This window comes from Battus philenor, unplaced genomic scaffold, assembly GCF_028537555.1.
Source record: "Battus philenor isolate CCGP_79_NKW_IND1 unplaced genomic scaffold, ilBatPhil1.0.hap1 SCAF_9, whole genome shotgun sequence".
Lineage (NCBI taxonomy): Eukaryota > Metazoa > Arthropoda > Insecta > Lepidoptera > Papilionidae > Battus > Battus philenor.
The window spans coordinates 11,114,612-11,140,870 of record NW_027181759.1 but is presented as its reverse complement, the minus strand read 5'-3'; the positions used below and the strand labels follow the sequence as shown (position 1 = coordinate 11,140,870).

The 26,259-nt window shown below is 33.1% G+C and overlaps 1 protein-coding gene across 1 annotated transcript; it reads right to left on the bottom strand.

The window, feature by feature from the left end:
* Positions 1-12,552: 12,552 nt before the first annotated feature.
* On the bottom strand, positions 12,553-25,277 carry LOC137932323 (uncharacterized). Its single transcript, XM_068775927.1, has 7 exons — positions 25,196-25,277; positions 22,025-22,233; positions 20,060-20,198; positions 16,817-16,966; positions 16,392-16,535; positions 15,918-16,016; positions 12,553-13,184 (listed from the first exon to the last, which is right to left on the bottom strand). Exons 1-7 carry the CDS (start codon positions 25,275-25,277, stop codon positions 12,553-12,555), a joined length of 1,455 nt encoding a protein of 484 aa, XP_068632028.1.
* Between the last annotated feature and the right edge of the window lie 982 nt (positions 25,278-26,259).

Sequence of the window (26,259 nt, the reverse complement as noted above, 5' to 3'; positions counted from 1 at the left end):
TGAAAGTCATAATTAAAAATATTTAATCAAAACTTTTAAAAAATAACAGATATTAAAATTAAACTATTCAGAGTTACAAACAAATTTAATTAAGTTCAAAATGGTTGTACTACAAAACGTTTCTCAATACTTTTGGCTTATCAGGTATAACTACGCCATCTTGCTTTTTAACTGACTTCAGTGATTTATCTATTTGCCATTCTCTCAATGTCTTAATCGATGTACCTGGCACAACATTGTCGTCTTCATATTTTGATTTGTACAATTCATAAAGAAACGTCTTCAGTTGCTCACGTAAAAATTCCACAGGAACTTTAGATATTGCAAGAAGTTGAGGTTTATTCGTGTTAACATCGTCTACATGTCTCGTTTCATAAAGTTCATAAACAAGGTACCTGTCATGAGGTTTTGGAACTCTTAAAAATATAGAGTAATCATTACCGACATGCAGAAAACCTTTCAAATCATATTCCGATTTATATCCGTCAATAAACTGAAATAGCTTATGGAGTCGCACAGCCAGAATGTTTTCAGGTAGTGAAATTGAAAACACTAACAAAAATAATAACTGAAAGGTAAAAGATTAATTAATGCATGTGTTGGCACTACGGAGAAATAAATAATTACGCTTTTAGAAATTTGTTTAGATGGCGACCATAACAAGGGTGTAGTTTAGGGAATCTGGAGGGTTAGTAGCGAATTTCCCTTCTGGAAGGCTTCGAAGAGCGTTGATTTTATTTCAAAGAATTATTATAAGTTACACGGAAATTATTTATTAAAGTATAATATTAACGGCAGTACGTAACTGTTCCTCGCCTGTTAACCCACGCATTATATCTGTGCATGGCAACTACCAGAGCTTCGATTACATTCCTCATTGGACCGCGAAAAATCTACAAATGATAATAAAGTGCACGTTTTCTTACTTATTATTACGATTATAAATATCATCATCATCATCAAAAATTTCCAAGGGGACCATTTGGAAGAGGCCAAAATTCACCGTGTCCCGGCGACCTTATCAAGGTAGATTGACCACCTCGTGGACATCCTTCGCTGAGCTTGCCGGTCCTTGATGTCTACGCTGGAACCTTAAAGCCTCAACAACCATACGTTTCGGGATATAGTGTTATCTATCTTGTAAACATATGTAACATTTATACATCAAAAAATAATTAAAATCTAAATTTATCGTAAAAAATTTCACATAATTTCTATTTACACTTATTATAAATACTAATAAACAGTAATTTAAATTTTTTACAAACCCAAATCATGAGTTAACGATTTTAAGAGTTTTTCGCAATTCGTATAAAATACAATGAATTTCGCCGTATCGGAAAGCCATAAACAACTGTTTGTATTGAGAACAAACTCTCATATTTATCCGAAATGGTATACGGCTCTTTAATTTTAAAATGATATTAAAATTTTACTGCCTCTTGGTTTTACAATTGTGATAAACAGTAGTTTGTATTTTCGAACTAACTTTAATTTCCTTAAGAAAAAAATTATGTATAGCTGCTTCCTTAGTCTTGTGAAAATTAATCCCACTATGGGGAAAAGGACTCCAAAGGAGTGTATAGGCCATATTCCAAGTGCAGATTTGTAATACTATAGTTTTCCCTTCTTTTATGAGCAGTGTTTACTACCTTGTCAAGGTCGTCAATCTCTGGCGGAGTCCTATGTCCAGCTGTGGGCGAATAATTATGACGAATAGCAGGGACTGATATTTACAACTACTATAATTTTTACCTTATCGGTAATACTATATTACTAAACGGATGAGTATTCTAAAACGTTCACAATTTAATAGCACTTAACCATTGCTATTCGCATTTAAATTACATGATATTAGAGTATCCTATCATATGATGCTATTTCCATCTAGAACCGAATATTTCCAGAAGTCCTCAAACATTTAAACTGTTACAACAATAGCTAGTTTCAAATACAATGTTATCTTTGAAATTGAGACATCTCTGTACAAGTCTCGTATAATTCGGAAAAGTTTACAAACGATTCAACTACACGAATAACTTGTTGTAACCTTTCTAGATATTTCTTAAATATATTTCCTATACCGGAAACTCCGTTATGGCAAGTTATAAGCCTATAATAAAGGCTTACTTTAAAGGGTTTAATATTTTTAATGTATCGCTTGCTACCCGGTCAATTGGTAATCTATGGGGGAAGTTATCACTGGCAGTTAACGACCAATTATTAAATTGATAATAAAAGATTCCGCGCTGTACAAAAGACATAAAGTATTTTAATTAGCCCAATAACTTATTTTCAGCTATTTATAAATCATAACACAGTGTTGTTTAAGTAAAAAAAAAGATAAAAGATAGTCATGATTAAGCACTAGCTAAAACAAGACCGGGACCCGATTTAAACAGTACTCTACATAGATATAAATGTATACCCGACTTGACTTAAACAGACTCTAGTATAATAAAGCTTTTAAACTGAAAGTGATAAACATTATAATTTATACACATTTTCATTTATAATATAATATAATCGTAATTAATAATTATTTATGTATAATTGGTTCGTAAAAGTTTACGTTCTCTACTCTGAGCGGCAATGATTATATTTTCGTGTTTAAATTTCTGATTTTGATACTTTTTTCACAATCAATTAAATAGTTTACCTTTTTACTCTTATTTCGGAAAACAATTTAGTTTTGAATCTCATTTTAGTTTTATCAATGTTAAATATATTCATGTAACCGTTACTTATAGAGGTAGATTTTAATAAATAGGTACAAAAATCGTAACCACCAATGAAGAGATTACAGAGCGAAGTTAACTCGACTGATTCTCGTTGCAGTGACTGTCAGATTTTTGAATGATTAATCTGCAATAGACAACGCCACTTACAAAGCACAATTTTTCGTGTAATTTTTACTTCAATTGTGATACTGTTGTGTCTTCGCTTACGGCAAATAAAACGGAGGTACATAAAAAACCAGTTGTTACCTTAAAAACTTCAAATACGAACCGCGAAAACCGCGATCTATTAAAATGCCTTTTCGGCTGTAATTCCGATTAGGAGTCATTCCGAAACTATAAGTATCAGTCTGTAAACAAAGAGATAATTTGAAACAATAGAGAACTAACAAATGAACTGTTATAAGACAATTTCTTTAATAATATTGTTACTATCTTCACGATAATTATCAGGATGACTGTTATTTCACTTTTGTATGATAATTTTAAAAAAATATAAAATTAATATCAAGAGAAGATATCAAGCAATCTTTTTAACACGTAAATGGTTTTTCAAAATGTAATGCTTTTAAAAATACAAAGGCATAGAAAGTATATTGAGCGAAGCAAAAATACATGATAAAATACCATTAATTTAATGCAAAAAATAACTTTTAAAACTTAATCAAAATCTCGTTAACTTTTCTTTTATGTCAAATTTCTCGGTGTTAACATATGTTAATGTGTTATAAATATGTTAATCATATTCGCAAATGAAAAAGAAATGAAGAAATAAATTCAACAAGAGACATTTTTAAAATATAGCTATAATAGGGTCGCTAGCACTATTTTATGTATAACAATTTATCGTTTATTTATGTTTTATATGTACTTTAAAATAAATTTAAAGATGAGAATTAAATAATCATAAAATTACCTATAAGAAACACATAAAATTTAGCGAGTTATCTATGTGTTCCTTCCAGGGATTAGTTGTCCTTGAAACCTTGTTTGATTGATTGCATGGTGTAACCGGATGTGAGGTGTCAGCTCATAGTGAACTTTTGATTGATTACTATACAACTAGTGTCTGCTTGAGATCTCCTTACGTATTTTGTACGCATGCCTTGCATATCTTTTTTTGGAAAATGTTACGTACAAATTGCAAAGTAATATCTTTTTGATAATAGATAAATTAATCTCAATCATACATAGTTTTATGGACAGATGTAAGGTTTTAGTCAAAAACACATGTGGATCTTTAATACAGTATATTGTATACCTATGAATATCAATCTTCGCTAAATGGTTCCTCCACCGAAACAAACGAAGATACGATAAAAATTTCAACGTTAATCTCTTGAAGAAGTGCCACAACTAAATGATCGACCAAAGTACAGGACAAAGGACTAGAACAAGAATTAGACACGAGCAAACAATGATTCAGAACCGCAGTTTGTCGCTGCATCGCATTGCCAATAGTAACATGTATCAGGAAGACATATAGTGACGTCATGATCCAACTGAAATCAAATTCAAACAAATCATTATGATTACTCTTCAGCCCCGTACAGGACAAGAAAAAACATATACAGGTTGATTGTTCATAGCTTTTAAGAAGTGAATATATAACTCATATGTTAGCAAAATGCTATAAAGCTATTCAGCAATTTCCAATAATTCTGTGGAGTGTTGTGACTTTTTAATTGGTTACATCATTTTAATTTTTCTATTGAAATTTGACAGACCTTTAAGCTCTGGAATTACAAAGTCTGCAGAAAGATTATAAACAATAATTAATTTTAACATGCAGTAATTTAAATTTTAAAAAGGTTTTTTTTTATTATAATGGTATCGCGCTATTTATTATTTCTTAAACCATTTATTTTTGAATAAGGCATGTACATTAATTGACAGCAAGTTAGCTATAAATCACTACTTTAAATACTTTACACCTTTAACCAATAATGCTTCGCACTCAGTCATGACATATGTTATCGCTAGGTGCAAATTGGCGGGTGTGAGTAGTGGAACCAAAAGGGTGACTGAAGTAGATTTGTATTACCATTTTGTGCAACCTTGGGATAATTCGCCTGAATATTTTAAGGTTTGAAGTGTTGTTAATTAATCTTATTCATTTACCCCTTCACATCTAAACAGAGCTTGATTGAATTTCTCATCTCTCTATTTGCAATGCTAATATTAAAAACGAGTTCCCACGTAAACTTCACACACACACACGAAGCGCATACATTATAAGTATTCCTTTCTTTTTGAATATTATTAAGTAAGAAAGTACAAAGTATATCTTAAATTTCTGGTGAGAGTACAATTCCTGTTATATTAAAAGATTTTGTGTTTAAGTATTTAAAAATGTTAATAGGATTTATGCAAGAAGGTCTTAATTAGGAAAAGCGTCGACACTAAAGAGTCACCGTTAAAAGCTCCTGAAGAAGCTATGTTCACTCCTTGTGGGCACTTTCGAATGCTAAACGTATATTTTCTGACAGCTTAAGAGCTCCTGCTGTGTTCAGGAACCTTACTTCCACTCCCTCTTTGAATTGTTCGCCTAAGCTTGGCGGTCCGCCTCTTCGTTGAAAATGCAAATTCTTGAAGTTTAGTTACTAACAAACTAATTAACGCCAAGTGCACTCAGTACTCGTATAAAATTTGGCTCAAATCGCATAATATATCGACCTCCTTTTTTTAGGTGAAGCACAAAAGGTGAAGTCAGAAAAATAATTATCTTAATGGGAGGTACCATCACTGCTCTTGTTTCTGTGGCCATGCAAAAGTGTGTTACTGTAGTTTAATTTACGAGACGCCGTAGTTAGTATTTAACAAAAAATATTGATCTGAGATAACATACTATCATATAGTAAGCAACAAAGATTTAATTGTTCAACAGAGCCAAAAAACTTTTGGCGTGCGAAAAGAACGTCGTTAACCGCATTATCTATAAGAAGGTTATTTTATACAAGCTATGTAACCTACATGTACAGTCATGCATTTATAGCCATATAGTATTTATTTATTATATATTTATATTATTTTTTAATTATATTTTTATATTTCCGCTGAAGAGACACTCGGTTTCAGTCGGTTCGCAACCGGTACTTCGAGTACTTGTTTGGATTCGAGTACGCCGGGGATCAGTAGTACTCCTACTACGTGAGTAGTAGGTACTAGTTTGATGTCGGATTCGCAATAGCTATGTGGTTAACTCCAAACGTCGGAGATGATCATTTGCCTGGTATGGTCTGTGACTGGACGTCCAGCGTCGCACGCAATTAGTGGCCATCTTTACTGGTCCTGGGAACGAGCTGCATGATAGATGATCGCACGGTTAGGAGCGAAAATTAGCTATAGCTTTTTGGTAGGCAACCAGCAGGCTACCGTACAACTGGTGTTTGCTTGCCTGCTTAGCAATAGGTATATGCTAGATAATACCCACCTCAGCTGTATGTAGTTTAGGGTAGTTCCCGTCATGGGAATTGGAGAGTAAGTGTGCCCAACACCCCCAGCGAGGATTGAATCGTATGTGCGTAGTTATGAAAGCGAGAGAGCCTGGCCTGTTTAGAGTCTGGTAGTGTGTTTTCGCATGGAGCACTCGTCTTAAAGATTACTGCCGGCAGAAACGGTGAAATAAAGATAGGTAAAAAGGTACCTGCCCTCGGGTTGGTATTCTAGCATGCTATCCGCTTTGGTATAACCTAGAAATATTGTAATGTTTTAAGTACATAAATTTAAAATAATCCTTATCAAACACTATTCCGCAACAAGTACTACTCGTAACTTTTCATAAATAGTTGTTTAAATTTTGACAATAAATTACGAACATATTTTTGAATACAAGTGAGATAGAACATTGAACGCTATTTGAGAAAATCTTGAAATAGTTTAAAGTCCCGGGTATAAAACTCTGTCATCTGCACTTTTCGACGCAGAAAAATTATTTTATTTTAATATTGACAAAAGTAAACCGGCTAAGGTTGTCAATTATTTCATTTTCGTTTTCTTGCGTCGACATATTCTAGTGAGGCAGTCAAAGGCTTAGGTGTCATTTCTTTTATTGACATTACGTATTAATCAATGAGATAAAAGCCGTGCTTATTTGTTACTTATGTGAATCTTAAAGTACTCTGCAAATACCTTACACTGCGAAACATGTCATTGTCTAATATACCTCAGTGTCTAATAACAAAAAATATTACATGTGTTACTAGTTATGGCCTATGGTACAAAAACGTGGTCTATGAGCTTTCGGCACCAAAGACAAAGTCACAGTCGCTCTACGAGCCATGGAGTGGTCTAAAGATTTTTCTACGAGATCTAATCAGAAATGTGCAGATCCGTAGATGAACGAAAGTAACCACAGACATAAGCAAGCGGATCATCAAATTGAAGTGGCAATTAGCAGGTAAATTAGATATAGAACACAAGATCGCAGGTTTTAATTAAGTTTCTTTAAGTTTTTTCATACAAATGACATTGTAAGGTCGTGGAACAAAGTTGTATGCTGGACGCTCCCAACAAAAAAATCTATAGGGGAGCCCAATGTTCGGCAGCAGACGTCTTCCGATTGAAATATTGATGATGATGAAAAATACTAAAGTTATATTTTCACCAATACAAAATTCCTTAAAGAAATTTCTATACAAAGCTCTTACATAATCTTTTCTAGATTTAATTAATCCTATATTCATTTGCTCACAAAAACTCTTTCTTTAATAACTTGGTCGAGATAATTTTTAAAATTTCTTGATATTTTTTTTTTTGAAAATCACTTTTTACCGTTATTTTAACTTTTTATAAATTACTTTGTGTATTAATTGAGTTCAAATTTAGTAAGTTAATTTAAAATTTTTTGATAACCACGAGTAATTGTTAACGCAAATCTTATTTTAAAGATTAAATTACAAGTCTCTTAAATGCTGATGCTGAAAAAAAAATTTAATTACTTGAAATTTTAATGTATTTTTTGATCAATTTAATTTTCCTTCATTCCTCTCTATCTTGATTTTCTTAATTGAATGAAATATTAAAATATTGCTAAACACGTTTTGCTATAGTGGCAATATCAGAATTTCTGTAAATTAAATCAAACTTGGCAATATCCATGTTAATATAGTAAGAAGCGTGTTCTTCAAAAATAGATCTTATTAATGATAACGAGACATTCCTTACATATTATAAAAGCAACATATTTACGCATTCTTTCAAAGAAATTGGACATTTTTTACCCAATTTAAGCATACGGTTAAATATAAACTTGATTAAGGCGAATTTCTTTGATAAAGATAAGAAAACGTTTATTGGACGTTAGTAGGTATATTAAAATTAAATCATATATCTTGTCTTCAGAAGAACGCGCGGTACGGAGAATATTTAGTATAAAATTTATTGAAAGAAGAATTTGCTTTGTTCGAAGATATATCCTCACTTAAGCGAAGATTTCGCTGTATTTTCTATTTTATGTAATATATAAGACGGTTATTTAAGGAAATGTGTATTGTAAAATTATGTTCTTTTATATCTAATTTATGGACGGGACACATCGCTCGTGCAGCCAATGTGCGCTGGGGCCGTAAGGGCGTTTTTAGGAAAGGCCTGTGCCTTGTAGAGAGCGTCTATCCGATGAAAAGAAGAAATAGAAGTAGATAAGACCTATAAATGTTAAATTAGGTATTGGTCACGGTTCTATTTAGATAGCATGTTAAACGATACATTCTGTTGCTCTTCACGTGTGTCTAGCAATAGACTGAGAGATAGCAAGGTCCAACTCGCGCTCTTCGCGGACGACACCGCACTCTACACCACCAATAAAGCACGCGCATTTCACGTCATCTCCAAGCCGCGGCCGCCCGCCTAGGTGAGTGGTTTAGGAAATGAAGAATAGTCGTTATACCTGACAAAAGCCATGCAATTATATTCTCGCGTCGACTTTCGACTCCCCAGACACCCAAGCGCTAACGTCTCGTCGACCGGGGCACCCTCACCCTCTTCGACCAACCCATCCCTTGGGAGGATTCGGTCAAATACCCCGGAGTCACCTTCGACTCCAAACTAACATTTAAATAACATATTCGCCAAGTCAGAATTAAAGAAAAATGCTTTACCCAATGATTTGCTCTTCAAGCAAACTGTCCCTTAAACACAAGCTGCACTTGTACAAGGCATGCGTAAGACCAGTTTTCTCTTACGCGAGCGTTGTATTCGCGCACGCCGCACCAACAAACCTCAACGCTCTACAGACGCTCCAAAATCGCTTCACCCGGATAGCAACGGGGGCGGATTGGTTCCAGCGCAACGTCAACCTCCATAGTGACCTCAAACTCCTCAAGGTCCAAGAGTTCTTTCAGGCTTGCTCAAAAAGTTACTTTGAGTCGGCCTCCGCACATCCCAATCAACTAATAACTAGCGCCTTACGCTACTCCCCTCGCACCTCAGTAAAGACCAAGAAACGTCCTAAAGACGTTCTACTCACGCCCATTAAAGGATTCCCACAGAACACTCGCCACACCGCACCCCCTGCAGACACTCGCAACACTGCAAGCGCAAACCACTCAGCATCATCAGCAACCACTGCACCTGCAACTCTTTACACAGGTTGTCGCGTGTAGAACGCATAAACATAGCATAACAAAACAAAACATCACCCACCACGCCACAACACCCGTTTTTAGTGAGCGGCCGCCCGCTCCCTAACCGAGAACAGCGTGGGCGAACCGTGGTTTGATCCGGATTCCTCTCCGGCTCGCCTGTGGTCCACGCTGCCGTCCTAACCCGCAAGTACACTCCAGCAACACATCCCGTCAAAGCTCTACCGCGAAGAGCCTTAACAACGTGCGAGCGTCCCCGTGCAACTGGTAGGTGCCTCCCCAGCTTTTAGTTTCTAGTTTAAATCTAGTTCACGGACCCTTCCGCTCGATAAACTCAGTACCAATGAAGCTGCAAAAGCCTTAGGGCTAACAGCATTAACATCTTCAGAAACGATAGAACAATAGACGTGTATCTTTGTCGTTTTTATCGTGATTTTCCGGTGTTATACAGAAAGGAAACAACATCGTTTTAACCGTAGAACATTCTTTGCTAACTATATATATACGAGTACATTTCTAACAAGACGGTTGAATGCTTGGCTTCCAACTGTCCCAATAATATTACCTGACAATCCCGCGGATGGGGATAAAAAGAATCTTAGTGCTACTTATTTTATGAGATAAAGTGAATTCTTATTTCTAACACTAAAACTGTGTATTAATTCCCATGCGTCTCATGTTAAGTGCCGAGATTTTGTCGATTATTTCTTATAATGACTAACTTCATATATATACTAACTACATTTTAAAATAGAATAGAAATTATAGAACTGAAGGTAAGGAGTGAATATATCAATGTTTCAGTAAGTGTTTTACATAAAATCAAAACTTTATGTAGATTGTAAACATATTTTTCTCTCTAGTTATTTTAACTAAATATTTCATAACATATGAAACCGTTGTTTCCTAAATACTATTCCTTAGAATTGAAGGATGGAGTAAAGAAAGATTTTATAATAAGTCTGAGAGCCTGACGATTCCATGAATTGTATTAAAATTGTTTGCACGGAATTTCATAAAATATTCATTAGTATCTCGTTATAGACTTCATCGGTATTCCCTCATGAATCAATAAAACTTAGAAAATGAATGCAGGTTCTATTTCAAGTTTATAAAAAAGGAATCTGCACTTAAAAAAAATAGCTTCCGAAAAGGCCGTGATAAGTTTTTATCGTGGTACGGACTAACACATTTGGTAATTCAGAGGAAAAGCTTCAAGCAAAAAGTTCAGTTAGCCTTGACAAATACAAATCGTTTTCTGTATTTTGGGCACGTTGCAAAATTCTTCCACGCTTTAATTTAGGGCTTACGAATAAAATTCTGCGACGATTTGAGTTTTATTTAAATGCCTATATGGACATTATAAAATATTTCAAAAGCTAAATAGTATAAATATAATGTATATATATTTTCTGCGAACTGCATACAAACAAAAATAACCCAGTAACCCATAAGTCCAGCGGATTGCAAGTTAAAATGGCTGTCTATAAAGCCTTTAGCTTCTGGTAGGAATACTATGAAATAATAAGCACAACGTCCGTCCCAAAGGTGGACAGACAACCTTGTTAAGATCATCAATAGACCCTGGGTGCATCCAAAGGATCATATAAGAAATGTTCAAGGAAGGCCTATGTCCAGCATCGGACAACCTATGATTGATGATGAAAGGATGATGTCATTACAGCCTAAGGCCTAAGGCCTCCCCAAAGATTTCTTAAGGAGGATATACCATAATCGCCACTCTTAGTAGGTGGGTTGACGATCGCAGTGTGGTATTACGGTATGCAGAAGACACTGCTGTCTGTCCTCTGGAAGTTTGATTGATAGTGGAAATCCTATATAAATAATGCACGAATTGTGTATTACCCATACTATCTTAGGTAATTAACTAAGTAAAATAAACCCGGAAATCGAATCCGCGACTTACGATCGCAAGTTAGTCTTCTGCCGTTGGGCTACCAATGCTCACGAAATAATGATGATGATAATATTTTTGACTTATGTTTTATAGAAAATAATATTAATTTAAAATATTACCTTAATTCCAAAGTTATTAGAAATTATATTAAGTTCGTTTGTTAGTACGAACAAAAGTTAGCGATTCTCGAAAATGTTCTCAGACTCTTTTTTTTCGGTATAAACAAAATCTTCTTTTTATTACATCCATTATTTGGCCTTTATAGAAATCGTAAAACCATAATGGATTTTCGTTGTTACATTCGGAATATACGCCTCGCTGAGAAAAATTAACGACATCTCCATACGCCGTTTTGATAGTACAACAAATTGTAAGAGATTTTTTCAAACATAATTAAAACTTTTTTATAACGTATATAATGTAAAAATATTAAACGGCTCCATCTTTCTACTACATCGTAAACATTATTTTTTTCAGTTTATTTATCTTTAAGTTTTACTTTATTTACTTATCACCCGCTATATTAGATTCGTCTTCTTCTTTTAGACGCTAAATGTAAAGAATAAGCCTCCCTTAAAGATCGTCACAATGTACACCCTCCACTAGGTAGACCGACGATGTAGTTATGGGGCCCGTGATCGCGGTCGACAACTTTTTGGCCTTATCGGCCGTTTACTGCACGAGCGATGAGCGACATCCACTGCTACTTCAGACGGGCAATTCTTGGAGCTACGTCCATGACTTTGGTTCTTCTGAGGATCTCTTCATTTATTATATTATTGTCATTTATTTATAAAAATTATATTATTATAAAAAAACTCAAAACAAAGTGTTTTTGTATCAGAAGTATCTGCGATACGTTAATTGTTAGTCGATTAAATATTTAAAAGACAGTGAATAAAAATTACATTCTTTATTTAATTACAAAAATTGTACAAAATTTTATTCGAATGAAGAGGTACTATGGTATCACATCTAAAAGCATAAAGGTAATTTGATTTTTACACAGCAAAGCGGAATTGGAACAGAGAATACAGTTAAAAAATCTTATGAAATAGTTTAAATTGATGTTTCAGACAGTGCAAAATTTATTTTTTGTGTTCAATTTAATTACACATATATTTTTATTGCACGCATGCATAATGGTAAAGTTCATAAAAAGTTACGGCTTATGACCTATTTTTCGCTTTACAAGCTTTTTTTCTCACATACAATCGAAACAAACATCAGCAGGCAGTTCTTGCAAATTTCTTACGTTGCATATTTAAACATAGTATTTTTTGGAGATTGTAGTAACATCTCCAAAATCTTCCTGTCAGCCATAAAAATATTGTGACCCGGTGTAACCTCTTAAACTTTTAGGACTGACAACAACATCATTATCAATTGCTTTACCAGTAGCAAATCTATTGGCAACAAAGTCTCTTGATTGTGTTGATACAAAATCTGCATTGCCATACATGCTCGATCCAACACATGGATACACAGTCGATAAAGGCCGCATTGCTCTGAGCGTCGAACTCCCCGGAATATCTTTGTACAGAATCATATCAGGATGAACCGGGTCATGAAATGTTCCAGATATATGGCTTATGTCGACATCGTTATCAATATCAGAAAGTCCATCGCCGAAAATATTTGGAGTTTCTGTAGTAAACATGTCATTAGAATTAGATTTGTTTTTTGTACGACGCGAAATTACATGTCGCACACCAATGATTGCAAGTATCAATATTATTAAAATTAATATGATAATTGCGATATAAATAAACATTTTAAAAGAGGAAGTCAATGTGGCGGAAAGGTTTCGATTCTCATCTTTCTTGTGGTCATTAGTCGTTGAGACGTCAATTCTTTGTTGATGGTTATGTATTATTCCTGGCATTGATGGTGCAACACCAGAATTGATAACTGTCGGAACTGCATTATGCCCTCCCGTGCCTTCGTCTAAAAGTAAAATATTCAAATTTTAGTTTAAACAGAAATCACAGTAACTGAACTATATAAGTAATGACGTAGTTTTATAAAAGCAATACTAAGATATCAGGTTGGGTAAGTGTAATGAAGTAACCTAAAAAAAGAAAAAACGTAAACAGTAAAAGATAGAAAGAAAGTAAAATTGTAAACAAAACTTTATAATAAATAAAATTAAATGTGTTAAAATTTACAAATATAATTAATAAAAATGGCTTAAGCATTAAATAAATTGTGATTAAAAAGATAAGCAACCTAAAACCTGCGCTATTTGAGAAATGAGGGGAAGGGTGAAAGGTGATGAAAAGGAGGAAACTATAATTGGACGAGCATGTATGATCTTACATGCTCGTCCAATTATAGTTTCCTCTGTACTCTGAAGTACGTTTGAAAACCGAATGAATGATCTTAAGAAGAGTGAAGAAGAAGTAAAGAAATATAAAGAAGAATTTGATATTATTAATTAAAAATTGTAGTTTCCTGTCCCTAAACGAGATAAAAGAGAAAGAAGTCCCCCAATAACAGGAGCCATAATAAACTAAAGCAATAACTTTTCAGAATTTAAAAGATTCAAAGTACACGTGCTGGATCCATTGCAATGTAGAGAGAGGGTACGGTGCTCAGAGGTGGTACACGAGTGTGTAGCAGATTTAAGTACACCTCTTCACAATATATTGGCCTTCACCTGCAACGACCAGATTGTTTTCCCGTCCTAATCCAAATTTTAAATGATCCTAACAATGCTGTTTTGAATACCCATTCAAAAAATGAGGTGAAGTTTGCTCTTGAAAGGGTTAAATCTCTATATTTCATTGTTCATTAACTACAAGTAGGTTATAGTACTTGTTCATTTTATTAGTATGATATTTTTGTACATTTGTTTCTCAGGGAACATTTACTTCTATTGGTACTACAGGTATCAATGTTTAAAGGTGACAATGGACTTTAACTAACGATCGTAGATTTCGAGATTATAAACGAGAGACTATAAATTTTGCGCTATTCATGATTGGTGATGATTTATATCGTAAGAAAACTAGAATACGCTAGTCCTAATTCTGAAACTATATCTCATCCAGAAATCCGCAATATGGAAAATTTTTTATCCTAGTAGTGAGAAATTAACATGGCTAATTTACACCTTACTTCATATAGACCACAGAACTTATTTCTTCATCAAGGACCAATATATGTAAACATGTAGACATATACTCTAGATCGCAGAGATTAATTTGAGATAACCTATTATTGCCTTCTATCAACAAAAGCAAATCGGAAATTCACCTGATCACATAAAATCTGATTGGTAGATCAATTTATTAGTTTCATAACGTCAAAAAGTTGATTGCCACATATAAAAGATAGTTGCGGAAACCAAGGCTAATGTAGACAAATAAAATATAATGCAGCAATATCTTGATATGTTAATATGTTCTAATATTTTTAATAATAATGTAACTGTGAAAAAATTACACTGTATAATATTTAAAATTTCTCATATTTTAATCTGTAAACATTCACGGTACTTCACGAAGTTTTTTTAATAGTAATCTTCGTCTTCACAATGCTCCGTTACCTGTTCCTATTATAAGTACAAATTTTACTCCCACAAAATCTTAACCATCTTTCTTCAGAACCACATCTTGAAGGTATATCGACCATCCTGTAACTGCATATGGTAAAGAATGAGCAAATAGCCTATTTTCTCTTTCTTTTTTGTAATTTTGCTGTCTTTTCATATTATGCGACTACGTCGTTGCCCTATTTTCTGAACAACTTCTTATTCTTTTATGTGTATTTGAATCGTTTATTTTATATTAGTATTTGTGAGAACTTGTGCTCGAATCGATTTCAGTCTTTAACCAATAAACACATACTCTTCTTAATAAAACAAATTTATAAATATAAAAATAGATTACCTGAATAATGTTTATCGTCAAAAGTGTGTTGGTCGAATGTAGTTTCATAAATCGATGGACCTCCAGGATTGTTATAAAATGGCGAAGCTACATTTGTATCTCCCCACTTTTCATCAGCTTCATCTAAAATTAAGAACAATTTTAAATAACCATAATTGTGTTATAAAATTTTCTGTATCCATACGTGTAAGAGAGACATAATATCTCAAAAGCATTACACAATGCTAGTGAATGCTCCTCAATTAGTGTCCTAAAGTAAATATTGAAAATTATTGCACACAAACATCGTTTCTTTTACATGTAATGTCATCCCGTTTTAATTATGTAAAATATAAAAAATTAAGGTCGTGGAAAGACACTGAATGCTAGCCGCTTACAGCCAATCTTATTGAAAATGTATAGAAGAGACAAAAAAAATATTTTATAGGTATTTTTGGACTTTTTATCCTTTATAGGCGAAGCATTTCTGTGAACCTCTAATAACGCGGCCTAAAATAGTACAAGCTTGCTCATAAAAACTCATTAACTCTTGTCTTAAAGACCCCTAAGTTATAATTGTCTGAAAACAATGATGCTGGTATATTGTTCTACTTCTTGGCTGTTCGCACTATAAAAGTTAGTATATAGTAAGTTAGTATAAAAGCAAAACGCTCAGTGCGGGTTGTTGTCCGATGGAAGAAACGATTTTTTAATTAAATAATTTACAGAAGAATTAATGTTATGATATTATAATTTGATAACACCTGCTTATTTTTTAGTCATTATTATAAATTAAATGGTGGCTAACCTGTTTCATCGAAAAAATTCTCATCTTGATGGTCGGATCGGAATGTTTCGTCGTTTTCAAGGGCACTTTCATATTTTTCAGTTAAGACTCCTAAAGGCACTAAAATAATAACATACGATGATTTATTTATGAAAATCTACAGATATATGATCAATATATCTTGTTAAAAGTGATATACGACCCACCATGTGCTACTAAGTACGCAGTGACTCAGTGATATATTCAATTTCACATCAATCATTTTTAGAGTATACTGCATTAAAATGTGTATACAGTCAATAACTGATACATGGCTAGCTCTACCGAGAATTAGTATTTTTGAATAATCCAAGTGAAGAAGCAAGAATAGTGAAATTTTAACCTTTTAATAGTTTTGTAAAAGCGTCGATCACACATCTCTGAAGAGATCCGTCTTTAGTATAAGGTGATAGATAGATCTAAAATTTTGTCTTAAATAAAGGGAAAAACACTTACCACATGCATACACAATCTTAAGATATGTCCTTATGCCAGATTTACATGGAGTGCCAAATGTTTCATGATTTACAATCAATTGACATCTTCTCTTACCGTGACATATCTGCATTACCGTCTCCATTGCGAACGGAGCTGTGCATGCTAAAACATTGTCATAATCTTATATAACATTTTATTTTTAACAGTTTTTACTTTTGTTATTTTTTTTTTCTTCATTTACACCTTAGTTGTCTCCCGCCTTCATTCAGGCCTCACTCCCCCTTACGAGTAGAATTTTATAAAATTCATTCTTAGCTGGCTTCCACTCGGAAAGGAATATTCATAGCAAATTTTAAGTTCGATAAAAATGGTGATGAGTCAGTATTTAGAAGGAAATCTCTTTTACGTACTTCTTATATGAATAAAAATAAATAATTACTTACTTTCATCGGGCATTCCCTTAGTTTGTTGACATTTGTTTAATTCAAAAGCTGTTCGGCCATAAAGTGCATCAAAAATAGCTATTCTAGAATGTGGATTGCAGCTTACAGAGATAGCATCATTTTGACAACCGGTACGACTACGAAACTTATCTGTTTAACAAACGAGCAATGACCTATTAATCTTATTGCTATGATTACAATCATGTAAATGAACAATATTCCTTATAACGACAATAAATATTCCTTATAATGAACTACAAGCCGCTGAAGTTAAGAATGCTGAGAAGTAATCAATTTTTTTCAATTAACCCACGCGTTCTAAAGTTTAAATAGTGGAATACGAACAGTGATTCACAGTATTCTTCACGCGAATGGACTGTAATCTAGATTAAGAAGGTTTACGAAACTTTATCCTCATTTTAAATCTGTACTAGAATCATTTAAATTTATGCTTGAAATACAGTATATTTGCGGTAAGCTCAGGGTAGGACGTTCGTCTACAAGGTGGATAGACGAAACATCAGAAGACGTAAAATGTAGAACGCTTAAAATCTGTTCTCTTAGAAATCTCTGATGGAAGCCTATGAATCTAGAAGTGGACGTCTGAAAGCTGAAATTATGAAAATATGAAACTATGAATAATTCCGGCAAATTTAATTTTCGTATAAGTAATATTAATTAAAGAAGTGGCGGCCCTATGATTGGAGACTAATGGTAAAAGACGTCAAACAATAAGCACACAAGTTACGTGAGATATATACCTAAAGTTATAACTAAAGCGATGAGTTAGTAAGACATAAATTAATCGCAAATATCATGGTGGCAAAAGTAACACTTTAACTACAATAAAGTACGCATCCGAGTATTCATTCTCTGGTTATAAAACACCACCATTGCTGCAGACCGAAGTAAAACACTGTGGGGTACTAATTTTGAATATCCACTTGTTGGCTCCGTGCCCGCATGGTGTATAACGGCCCATATCCTCTATCTGGAAGAGGCTTGTCCCAAAAGTGATTAAATGCTTACATAATATGCTTACATATACAGGATGATTCAGTTATAGATACAAAAACTTTAGAGCTCATTTCCTGTCAATTAAAGTATCGTATACCCTATTCGAAAATAAATGATTTCGAAGATAATTAATTACGAAATTAATAATACAGTAAGAAAACCGTTTTTAAAATTCGAATAACTTCATAATGAAAGTAATTATTGTCTACTACCTGTCGCTGCCGACTTTGATATTACGCCTTTGTAGTTTGTTATATTTTTTATTCAAATATTTCATATTTTCGAGTGATCACTTTATACAGAGTTATTAGAAATAGGTGTAAAAACTTTAAGGCATTCTGTTGACAAATGAGCTACATATTCATTACTATTAGGCATTTACATGTATCAAATCACCCTATTCATCTAGAATTTTATTTCTTTACTGTATTAATCTGATAATAGCAGCTGAAGGAGCCGAGTATCGGCCCTTACGAATACTCTTGAATTAGTATATTTAACGCGCCTCAAGTGATAATCTAAGCCTAACGTCTTGGTGGACTCTTAAGTTCAATGACGATAGTGTCCACCTAAGCACACTAAGAATATGCAAGGGTGTCCCAAATCTGGTAAAAAATTAATTTACAAGCAGTTTTGCCTCAGGTAGATCTTGAAGTTAACTTCTATTAGGAAGTCTAGGCCCTAGCGTTTTGTCTTCTCAATACCGGTAAAGCTATGAAGGATAACGCTAAAACAGCATTTGCCACTGACAGAAAATCAGTTCTTTTGAACAAAATTGCACCACAACTTTGCTAATAACCTTCAGTCCTTATAATACAAGTAATTACATAATCAGAACAAATACTCACATAGAACAAATTTTATTTCCTTCTACGTGAAGATTGGATAAATTATTTTTGAATACAGGAAAATAGAAATTCATTAATATTTCCGTACAAATTTGATAAAATTTATAATAGTGTCATTATTTAAAATAACTATACTGTAATAAATGTAAAAACACCAACCAAGTTAAATTATTTTAAAAAAATCCTTTCGACTTACGTATATAATGATTAAAAAAAATAGGTCGATGCTCAAAATAATACTAGACATCAAATATAATGATAATGCTTGTTAACTTAACAGTTATTGGAATGTTGGTAAATTGCGACTTAAAAAATAAAACAAAATCAACATTGATGCAAGTCATCTACTATCGGTCGAATTAGAAATCCGTAGAAGAAGCCTATGTGGACGTCCTACAGCTGAAATGGTGATGATGAACTTAATTAGTAATAAGTTAAAGTATGTTAAACTATCCTTAAATTGAATCCAAAAAATATGTCATTTACTCGCAATTATTCATGCCTAAACATTGCTATATTATTTTTAAATGTTTATTTCCTTTCGATCATTATATATTTCCGCATGAACTAACTAGTTGTGATGAGGTTAATTAAAACAACATTAAGGAAGAAAAGTAATTGCTATCAAGTAACCGAATACTACTTCGAACACGCTAGTCTTTGCTCGTACAACAAGGGCCACACCTACTCCACTCCCGTAGCAAGCCGCACCCGTGTCCTGTCGCCGGGGCAGCGACCTGGCTAGGAATTTAATAACGCCGCATAAATCACATCAATACACTCACCGGAACCCTCGTAAAAAAAAACCTAGCCCGCGTGATTAGTGAATCAACTTCCCCCTCTTTTGTTTCGGTTAAGCGAAAATTACGTAGCAGGTCGGATTTCCGATCTTTTGAACGTCGGACGCCGATAAATGAAGAGTAACGTTAAACCCACTTTTCAACATATTTTGTATTCCCTACACACCTACTCTTTAATTCTTCTATACGTTTAACATGTACAATAATTAAAATCATTGAATAAACTTTCTTTCAATAACACGCAATAAATTGTTTTTTTTTTTCTAAAGTAATTGTTTACCAATTGTTTATCTTTGCTTGCGAATTTTAATAGATAATGTAGATAAATTCCTCAATTTTCAGATCGTAGTAATTTACCGGTTTTATTGTGAAATTTCTTGCAGCTGTTTTCATTAAGTTGCAGTATTTCTTTCTATGGAGGAGATCTATTTTCAGCAGTGGACCTCAAATAGCTGTAATGATGTTGACAATGATGATAAATGATATTAAATAACTCATAAACTATGACCCTAAGTGTTGGACCCTAATTACTGTAGCTACTCTTTTGTATTATATAATAATTTCATTATATTACTTACAAGGTCGGCACTTATAAGCTACTTCAACAAACTTTCTTGCGAGTGGACATGGGTCCTCGAAACCCGGCTTGAACTTCGTACTGAATTTACATTGTGGCTTCTTCTGACATGCTTCAACAACGGTCTGAAGTAGCGAATACTGCAAAATTTAAATTCCATTAGAATGTTGTAACGAAATTATCGTAAATCGTATCGTAATGAGCACATAAATGAGTTACAACAGTATTGTTATATGATTCATATTTATGAATGAACGATACACTTGTGAAAAAACAGACAAGAAACAAATATTTTTCAAGCCGCGGGAATATGTTCGTGGTATACAAGGGGACACCAGGTAAACATTCTTTCCACTATTCTATTCAATACTTAAAGTCGAGCTTATAATAATGAAGGCCTAATAGGGAGATTGAAAATCAGAACTCTCCGATATGCAGGTATTTTTTGTGCACGAAATTAATTCAAATTCAAATTCTTTCCAAGTTTAAGCGCGATGGTTTAACTTTCTATAAATGTATTAGTTTTTTTAAATTCGATTTAATGATTAGCAATTTAAAAAGCAGCGACGTCGTAATTCGTAGTAATATAAAGATAGTAAATTTCGCTATTTGCAAAAAATATCTAAAATCTGACAACATTCAAGTCAACAATCTCCAACTCAATAAAAGAGAAATTCGTAAGAATGTTGGTATTCTCTATTTTCCTATACGACTTCGAATCATGGTCAAGTCGCGCGCAAGTATTGAAAAAAGTGCGGCTTTTGAGATATTAAGTTAGATATATGTTGCGTACGCCATGCAAGTTGCACCGACAAGTCAACATCAAACCTAGGCTCTCCACAACATGTTACAGCTAAGTATTGGCTAAGTATTAACTATTGGCTACATCGCAGATGGACATGACCTTAATGTTGATATTAAGAATAATAATCTATGTTATCCCTAAAAAGTAAATAATCAAAAAGTATAGTTGAATAAAAAGCAATAAAACACTGTACTATAAAGAATAACAAAACTTTGTAGTAAACAAAACACAAATTTCTGTTCATAGCATCAATAAATAATGAAAAACGTACTAAATAAAAATAATGAACAACATTTCCATACTTACTTGTTTGAACAAATGTTACAGTTTATCTTAAGACATTAGCCAAACTTGAGTATGAACTTATTGGACTTTAAATTATGTCATAAACGACAGGTATAGGTGTGGTTAACTTAGATAGAATATATTAAAATTTCTACTGATTTTATTATTTATTTATACACCTCTCATACTGAAAAAGATCGCCAGTAACCTTAATGCCGAAAGCATTTTTTACCTGTTAACCATTTGGGCGATTCAGAGATAAATTATTGCTTTTCTATGTGAATATTAAAAACTTTATCTAATTAATAACACGCAGCAAACAAAGCTAAGTAATGTGTTTAATTGTAGGTAATATGTAGTACGAGTATATATAGTTATATTTATTAGGTATGGGTATTTTTACATACGTATATTATGTTTTTTTTCTGCCAACTGCCTACTTATTATCTTAGGTCTACTCTAAATCAACTACTAGAGAATGCTTATAAAGAATTAAGTTCGACATTACACAAATATAGTATAAATAAATAACATCTATTCGTCATAAGATCACTTCCGGAAGCTACAGTTCCCCGTAGTGAAACTAACAGGTTAATCCGATAGAGTTACACAATTTATTATAGACATTAATAAGTGTCTAACCGAGTAACATTCTGTGATATCTAGTTAAAAAACATGATTTATAAGATTGTCGCATAATCGTAAAATATAATAGATTAAACTAAGAGGACAGGGATCGCCTCCAACTGGTTCTATAGGAAATCTATTGGACATAGGTTAAGCAGTGGACGTCTTACTTCTTGAAATTAACATGATTATGATAAAACTATAAAAAGTAATTAAAAATTTTATGTGAAATCTAGCAATTGATCTTACCTGCAAAGTATTAGGCCATAGACATTTCTCTTCGCCAACTACTTCAACTGTTAAAGGTTTTGTGTTAAGTCCATCATCAGCACAGTCACTGGCTATACCATACTGAGCCACTTGAATATTAATAGAAGTACCTCTAGGACACGCCAATGCCACCATCTTGTCGTCGCAGGCTGCACGTTGCATAGTTTTCAATGTACCGCCCCATAATGCTGTACAGAAATAAACATTTCTTTAATTGTTAGAACAAATACTTTGTATACGTAGTAAGGAAAACGACGCATAAAAATAGCATAATATCTAAGTCTCTCCCACTCTCCATATCCCACATATATTATAATAGAAAATTGAACTAACGGTATTAGAAATTACGATAACTAAAGAACATAAACTTTCTGTGAAGTTTTCTTTTTTTAACAAAACTTTTAATTGTCCTATAGTTTTCTTAAAAGATTCAATATAAACGTTTTAATTTTTACATTTTATTTTGATTTCTCAGACGCACAAGAAATAATTACAGGTTAACAAAAAATGTTGTTTTCTGAATATTATGAATAGGACATATTCTCACAGATATTGTTTACTCATTCATCTGCAATACTATTCGGCTAAGAAATTACATATTTTATGATTGGTTTCCATTAAAAAGGTACCGGTGATAAATTTTGTATACGAATGTGATAAAAATGGTAAGGCCTTAAATTACATTAATACTTTTTTTTAGATAATATTGCGATTTTGCTAACAGTTTTATAACCAAACAAATAACGAGTAATTTATTAATTTTAGGCCTTCAAAGACCCATACAAGTGCACTACTAGACACAAGCCTCCTCCAAGGATATCTATGGTGTGATATACCACATGCGCCACGCTTGGCAAGCGGGTTGGCGATCGCAGTGCGATATTACGGTACGCAGCTGCTGCCCATCCTGTGGAAACTCGTTTGTGAACAGTGGCAATTTTACATAATTAATGCACAAAGTGTAAATTATGTAAGATTGTACCCCAGGAATCGAACTCGTGACCTATGATGGCTATTCTCAATCCTCTACCACTGCTCGATAATATTGTTTGTCATAAACAATGCCTTTTTATTCTGACTTACATGTCAAAATAAACGGAAGTATTTCACGTGTACTGTAAGTAACTAAATAGGTCCATTTTAAACGCTACGTATCTTGTATTAAATACCGAATGCAATCAGCGTACGGTACTTGATATTTAATTTAATAATAATATTATAAATAACATGGTAAACCACTATAAGATAAGACATTGTCCTGAGCATGAGATTGTACGTATTATATAGTATTACCGTGGCCACTGTACCGCGCTTTAGGAAATCCCGGCGAGAAGGGACCAAAAAATTAGAATAAGTGCATCAACTGGGAGCATTTAAGTTGGACTAAAGGAATAGCCGATACTGCCTCCCGTCCCGCCACATGTACCGAAGACGCGTTTACCTTAAAAAGCTCCCTCCTGGTCTTTTACAAAAAAAAATGTATCTTATGACTATACTAATAACATTAACAATGAGTGTAAAGTTTTAGATTTTTGCATCCATCACCATCTTTTATCATCTATCTTTTTTTAAATGTTTTAAAACAACTCGTACAAATGATCTGCACACATAAAGTTGGTTTAGGTTAGGTTATGTCATCTCTCTCGTTTTAAATATATTTTTCAACTAACTATATTTTAAATAGAAAAAAAACGATTTAAGTAGTTAGGTTAGAATTCGGGATCTAAATAATATATCTACCTATTGACTGCCACTTTTATTCTAGTAATCGAATTGACAATTTTATGACGTAATGGAAATAAAGGTCGCAAGCGTATTTAAACGCCGCGCCCAATTCTGAAATGATTAAAGCGTGACAGTACCAAATTAATATTTTTATACAAACTATTATAATACAGGGTGAATAGTTATAGGCGTATTTAAACAGTTGAATATTGCTGATTAGTCAAAAAAGCTTTAAATCTTTTATGTCTATATCCAATCAACCTGTGAGTGATCAATATTAATTATTTTTCTTATTACAATTCGACAGGCTATTAAATTTCTCGATGTACTGAACCTACAGGGACAGTTTACTATCTGTCTCTGAGTCTGTGTCTGTGTGAGTAATAAGAAATTTTATACGCTTTTTCTATTTATTTTTCATTACGTTATTAATTATTTTCGAAATCATTGATTCTTTGAAAGGGCGTATTAATAGACAGCAATTGTACTATACATATACTATACATTCCTCAATTATTATATACATATATATAATCATTGAGGAGTGAATCCTCTTTTAAGCTTATATAAACACACACAACTTACACGTATAAACAATCGCCCTGAAAACAAGAATTTTATTTAATAATAACTATATTTTCAATACGACAACTTTGCAATGGGTTGCATTTCTTTACATAAATTCTTGATCAGCATATAAATACATTCATTGCATTGTTAATATGTATACCTTATATATTAACCGAAGAGTAACTTAAAAGTTTTTCAATATTAATGTTAGCATTAACACACATGTTATAGCAGTTATAACCTGGTAGTTACACACTGTTGCCCAAAAATGTTGCTGTTTGGGTTACCAGGAGAAGCACGCTTTTCAGAATCGGTTAAAAAATATAACGGGTGTACACGCAACAATTAGCTTGCCTTTATTCTCAGATAATAAATTCAGAGATTATGTGAGCATTCACTAATCCTGGATCCACATGAAACTCGTAATCTGTCTGAACTAACTGGAGTCTGGAGTGGAAATACTACAAAGTTACATCGTCATCGTTTCAGCCCTTAGACACTGCACAGGCCTCCCTCAAAATTATGTGAATGATTATGATGATATTATATATATATATATATATGTATATGTATATATATATATATATATATATATATATATATATATATATTATAATCGCCACGTTTGGCAGGCAAATTGACGATCGCGATGTATGTGCAGGTATTATGGTATGCAGAAGACGCTTCTGCCCACTGGTTACTTCTTTTTTAGCCCTATCAATCCTCTATAATTAATGCAGATAGTGTGAAATACGTAAGATTTTATCCCAAAAACCGTCAATCGCAAGTCTCAGTCCTGTACCGCAGGGCTACCACTGCTCATAGTTACATATTGTTAAAATAAGATCAACGTACCTTGATTATCAGGATTAGTGTTTGTTGGTCTTGGAAAAATTAAACACGCGAATAACATAAACTGTTGAGAAGTTTCAAACATGATTCTTTCTTTAAAGCTTCTATATTAAAATAAACATAACACTGCTTCTTACATATTTATAAATCTTAATTTCGAAAGTCAAGATTAATGCAAACTTATTTAGTTTAAAAATAAGATCTAAACAAAGAAGTCTAACAAAAAAAAGTAAATTCAAAATTATCAAAATAAGTAGTAACGAATGTTCAATGTTCAATAGCTAATTACGTAAAGCGTGCTGACAGGCTATAAAGCTGTCACGATAGGCTATTTTATATTCGCGTTGTTAGACAAGTTTTAAAAAACGACCGTGCAGCCATTGTGAGTTCGAATGCAAGACTGACGTGAGCCGATGGTGGTACGCCCCACGCTTGCTCATGGTGTCCCCATCAATTTCGTATTACAATGAAAACCATCCCTTTTACGAAGGAACGAAAGTAGTTTGACTATCATAATTAAAAACGTTGCTTCATTTTTTTATATATATTAGACCTAGACATTGACTTTTACAATTCACAAATGATAAATTTGATGTCAAAAATTTCGATAATTTGTCACAATATTTACATTTAATTCTGAATGGAAATAAATCACTGTACGATCGGTTCAACAACTGGGAAACACTTCAATAACATCTTTTAAAACAATGATCGAAATGTAATCTGATTCCAAATAACAAAGCAATAATGACTTTATCAAAGGATATGGATGCAATATAGTTTGGTAACTGTATAAAAGAGGTGACATTTAATAGTTGTAAGAACACTTTAAATAAAACTAAAGTATCAAGCTATGAACGATTTATTGTTTTCCAAAATAGACCTCTTGGCAACCTATGCATCAAAATATCCTATAAAACCTTTTAAGCTTACTGATTTTCGGCGGTCTTCTTGTGGGCGTTTTCTTTAGAAAATAATATTAATTTTGCCTTAACAGACACATCTTAAACATCTTGAAACCGCATTCCATGTAAATATTCTTTAATTTCTAAAATATGTAGGATGAC

Excerpts from the sequence above, each read along its gene's own strand:
- LOC137932323 (XM_068775927.1), bottom strand. The coding sequence starts at position 25,277 with ATGTTTGAAACTTCTCAACAGTTTATGTTATTCGCGTGTTTAATTTTT. Across the intron at positions 20,199-22,024 it reads TATGGCCTAATACTTTGCAG|TATTCGCTACTTCAGACCGT; the intron begins GTAAGATCAATT and ends TAAATTTTGCAG. Across the intron at positions 16,536-16,816 it reads TAAGGGAATGCCCGATGAAA|CATGCACAGCTCCGTTCGCA; the intron begins GTAAGTAATTAT and ends ACAATGTTTTAG.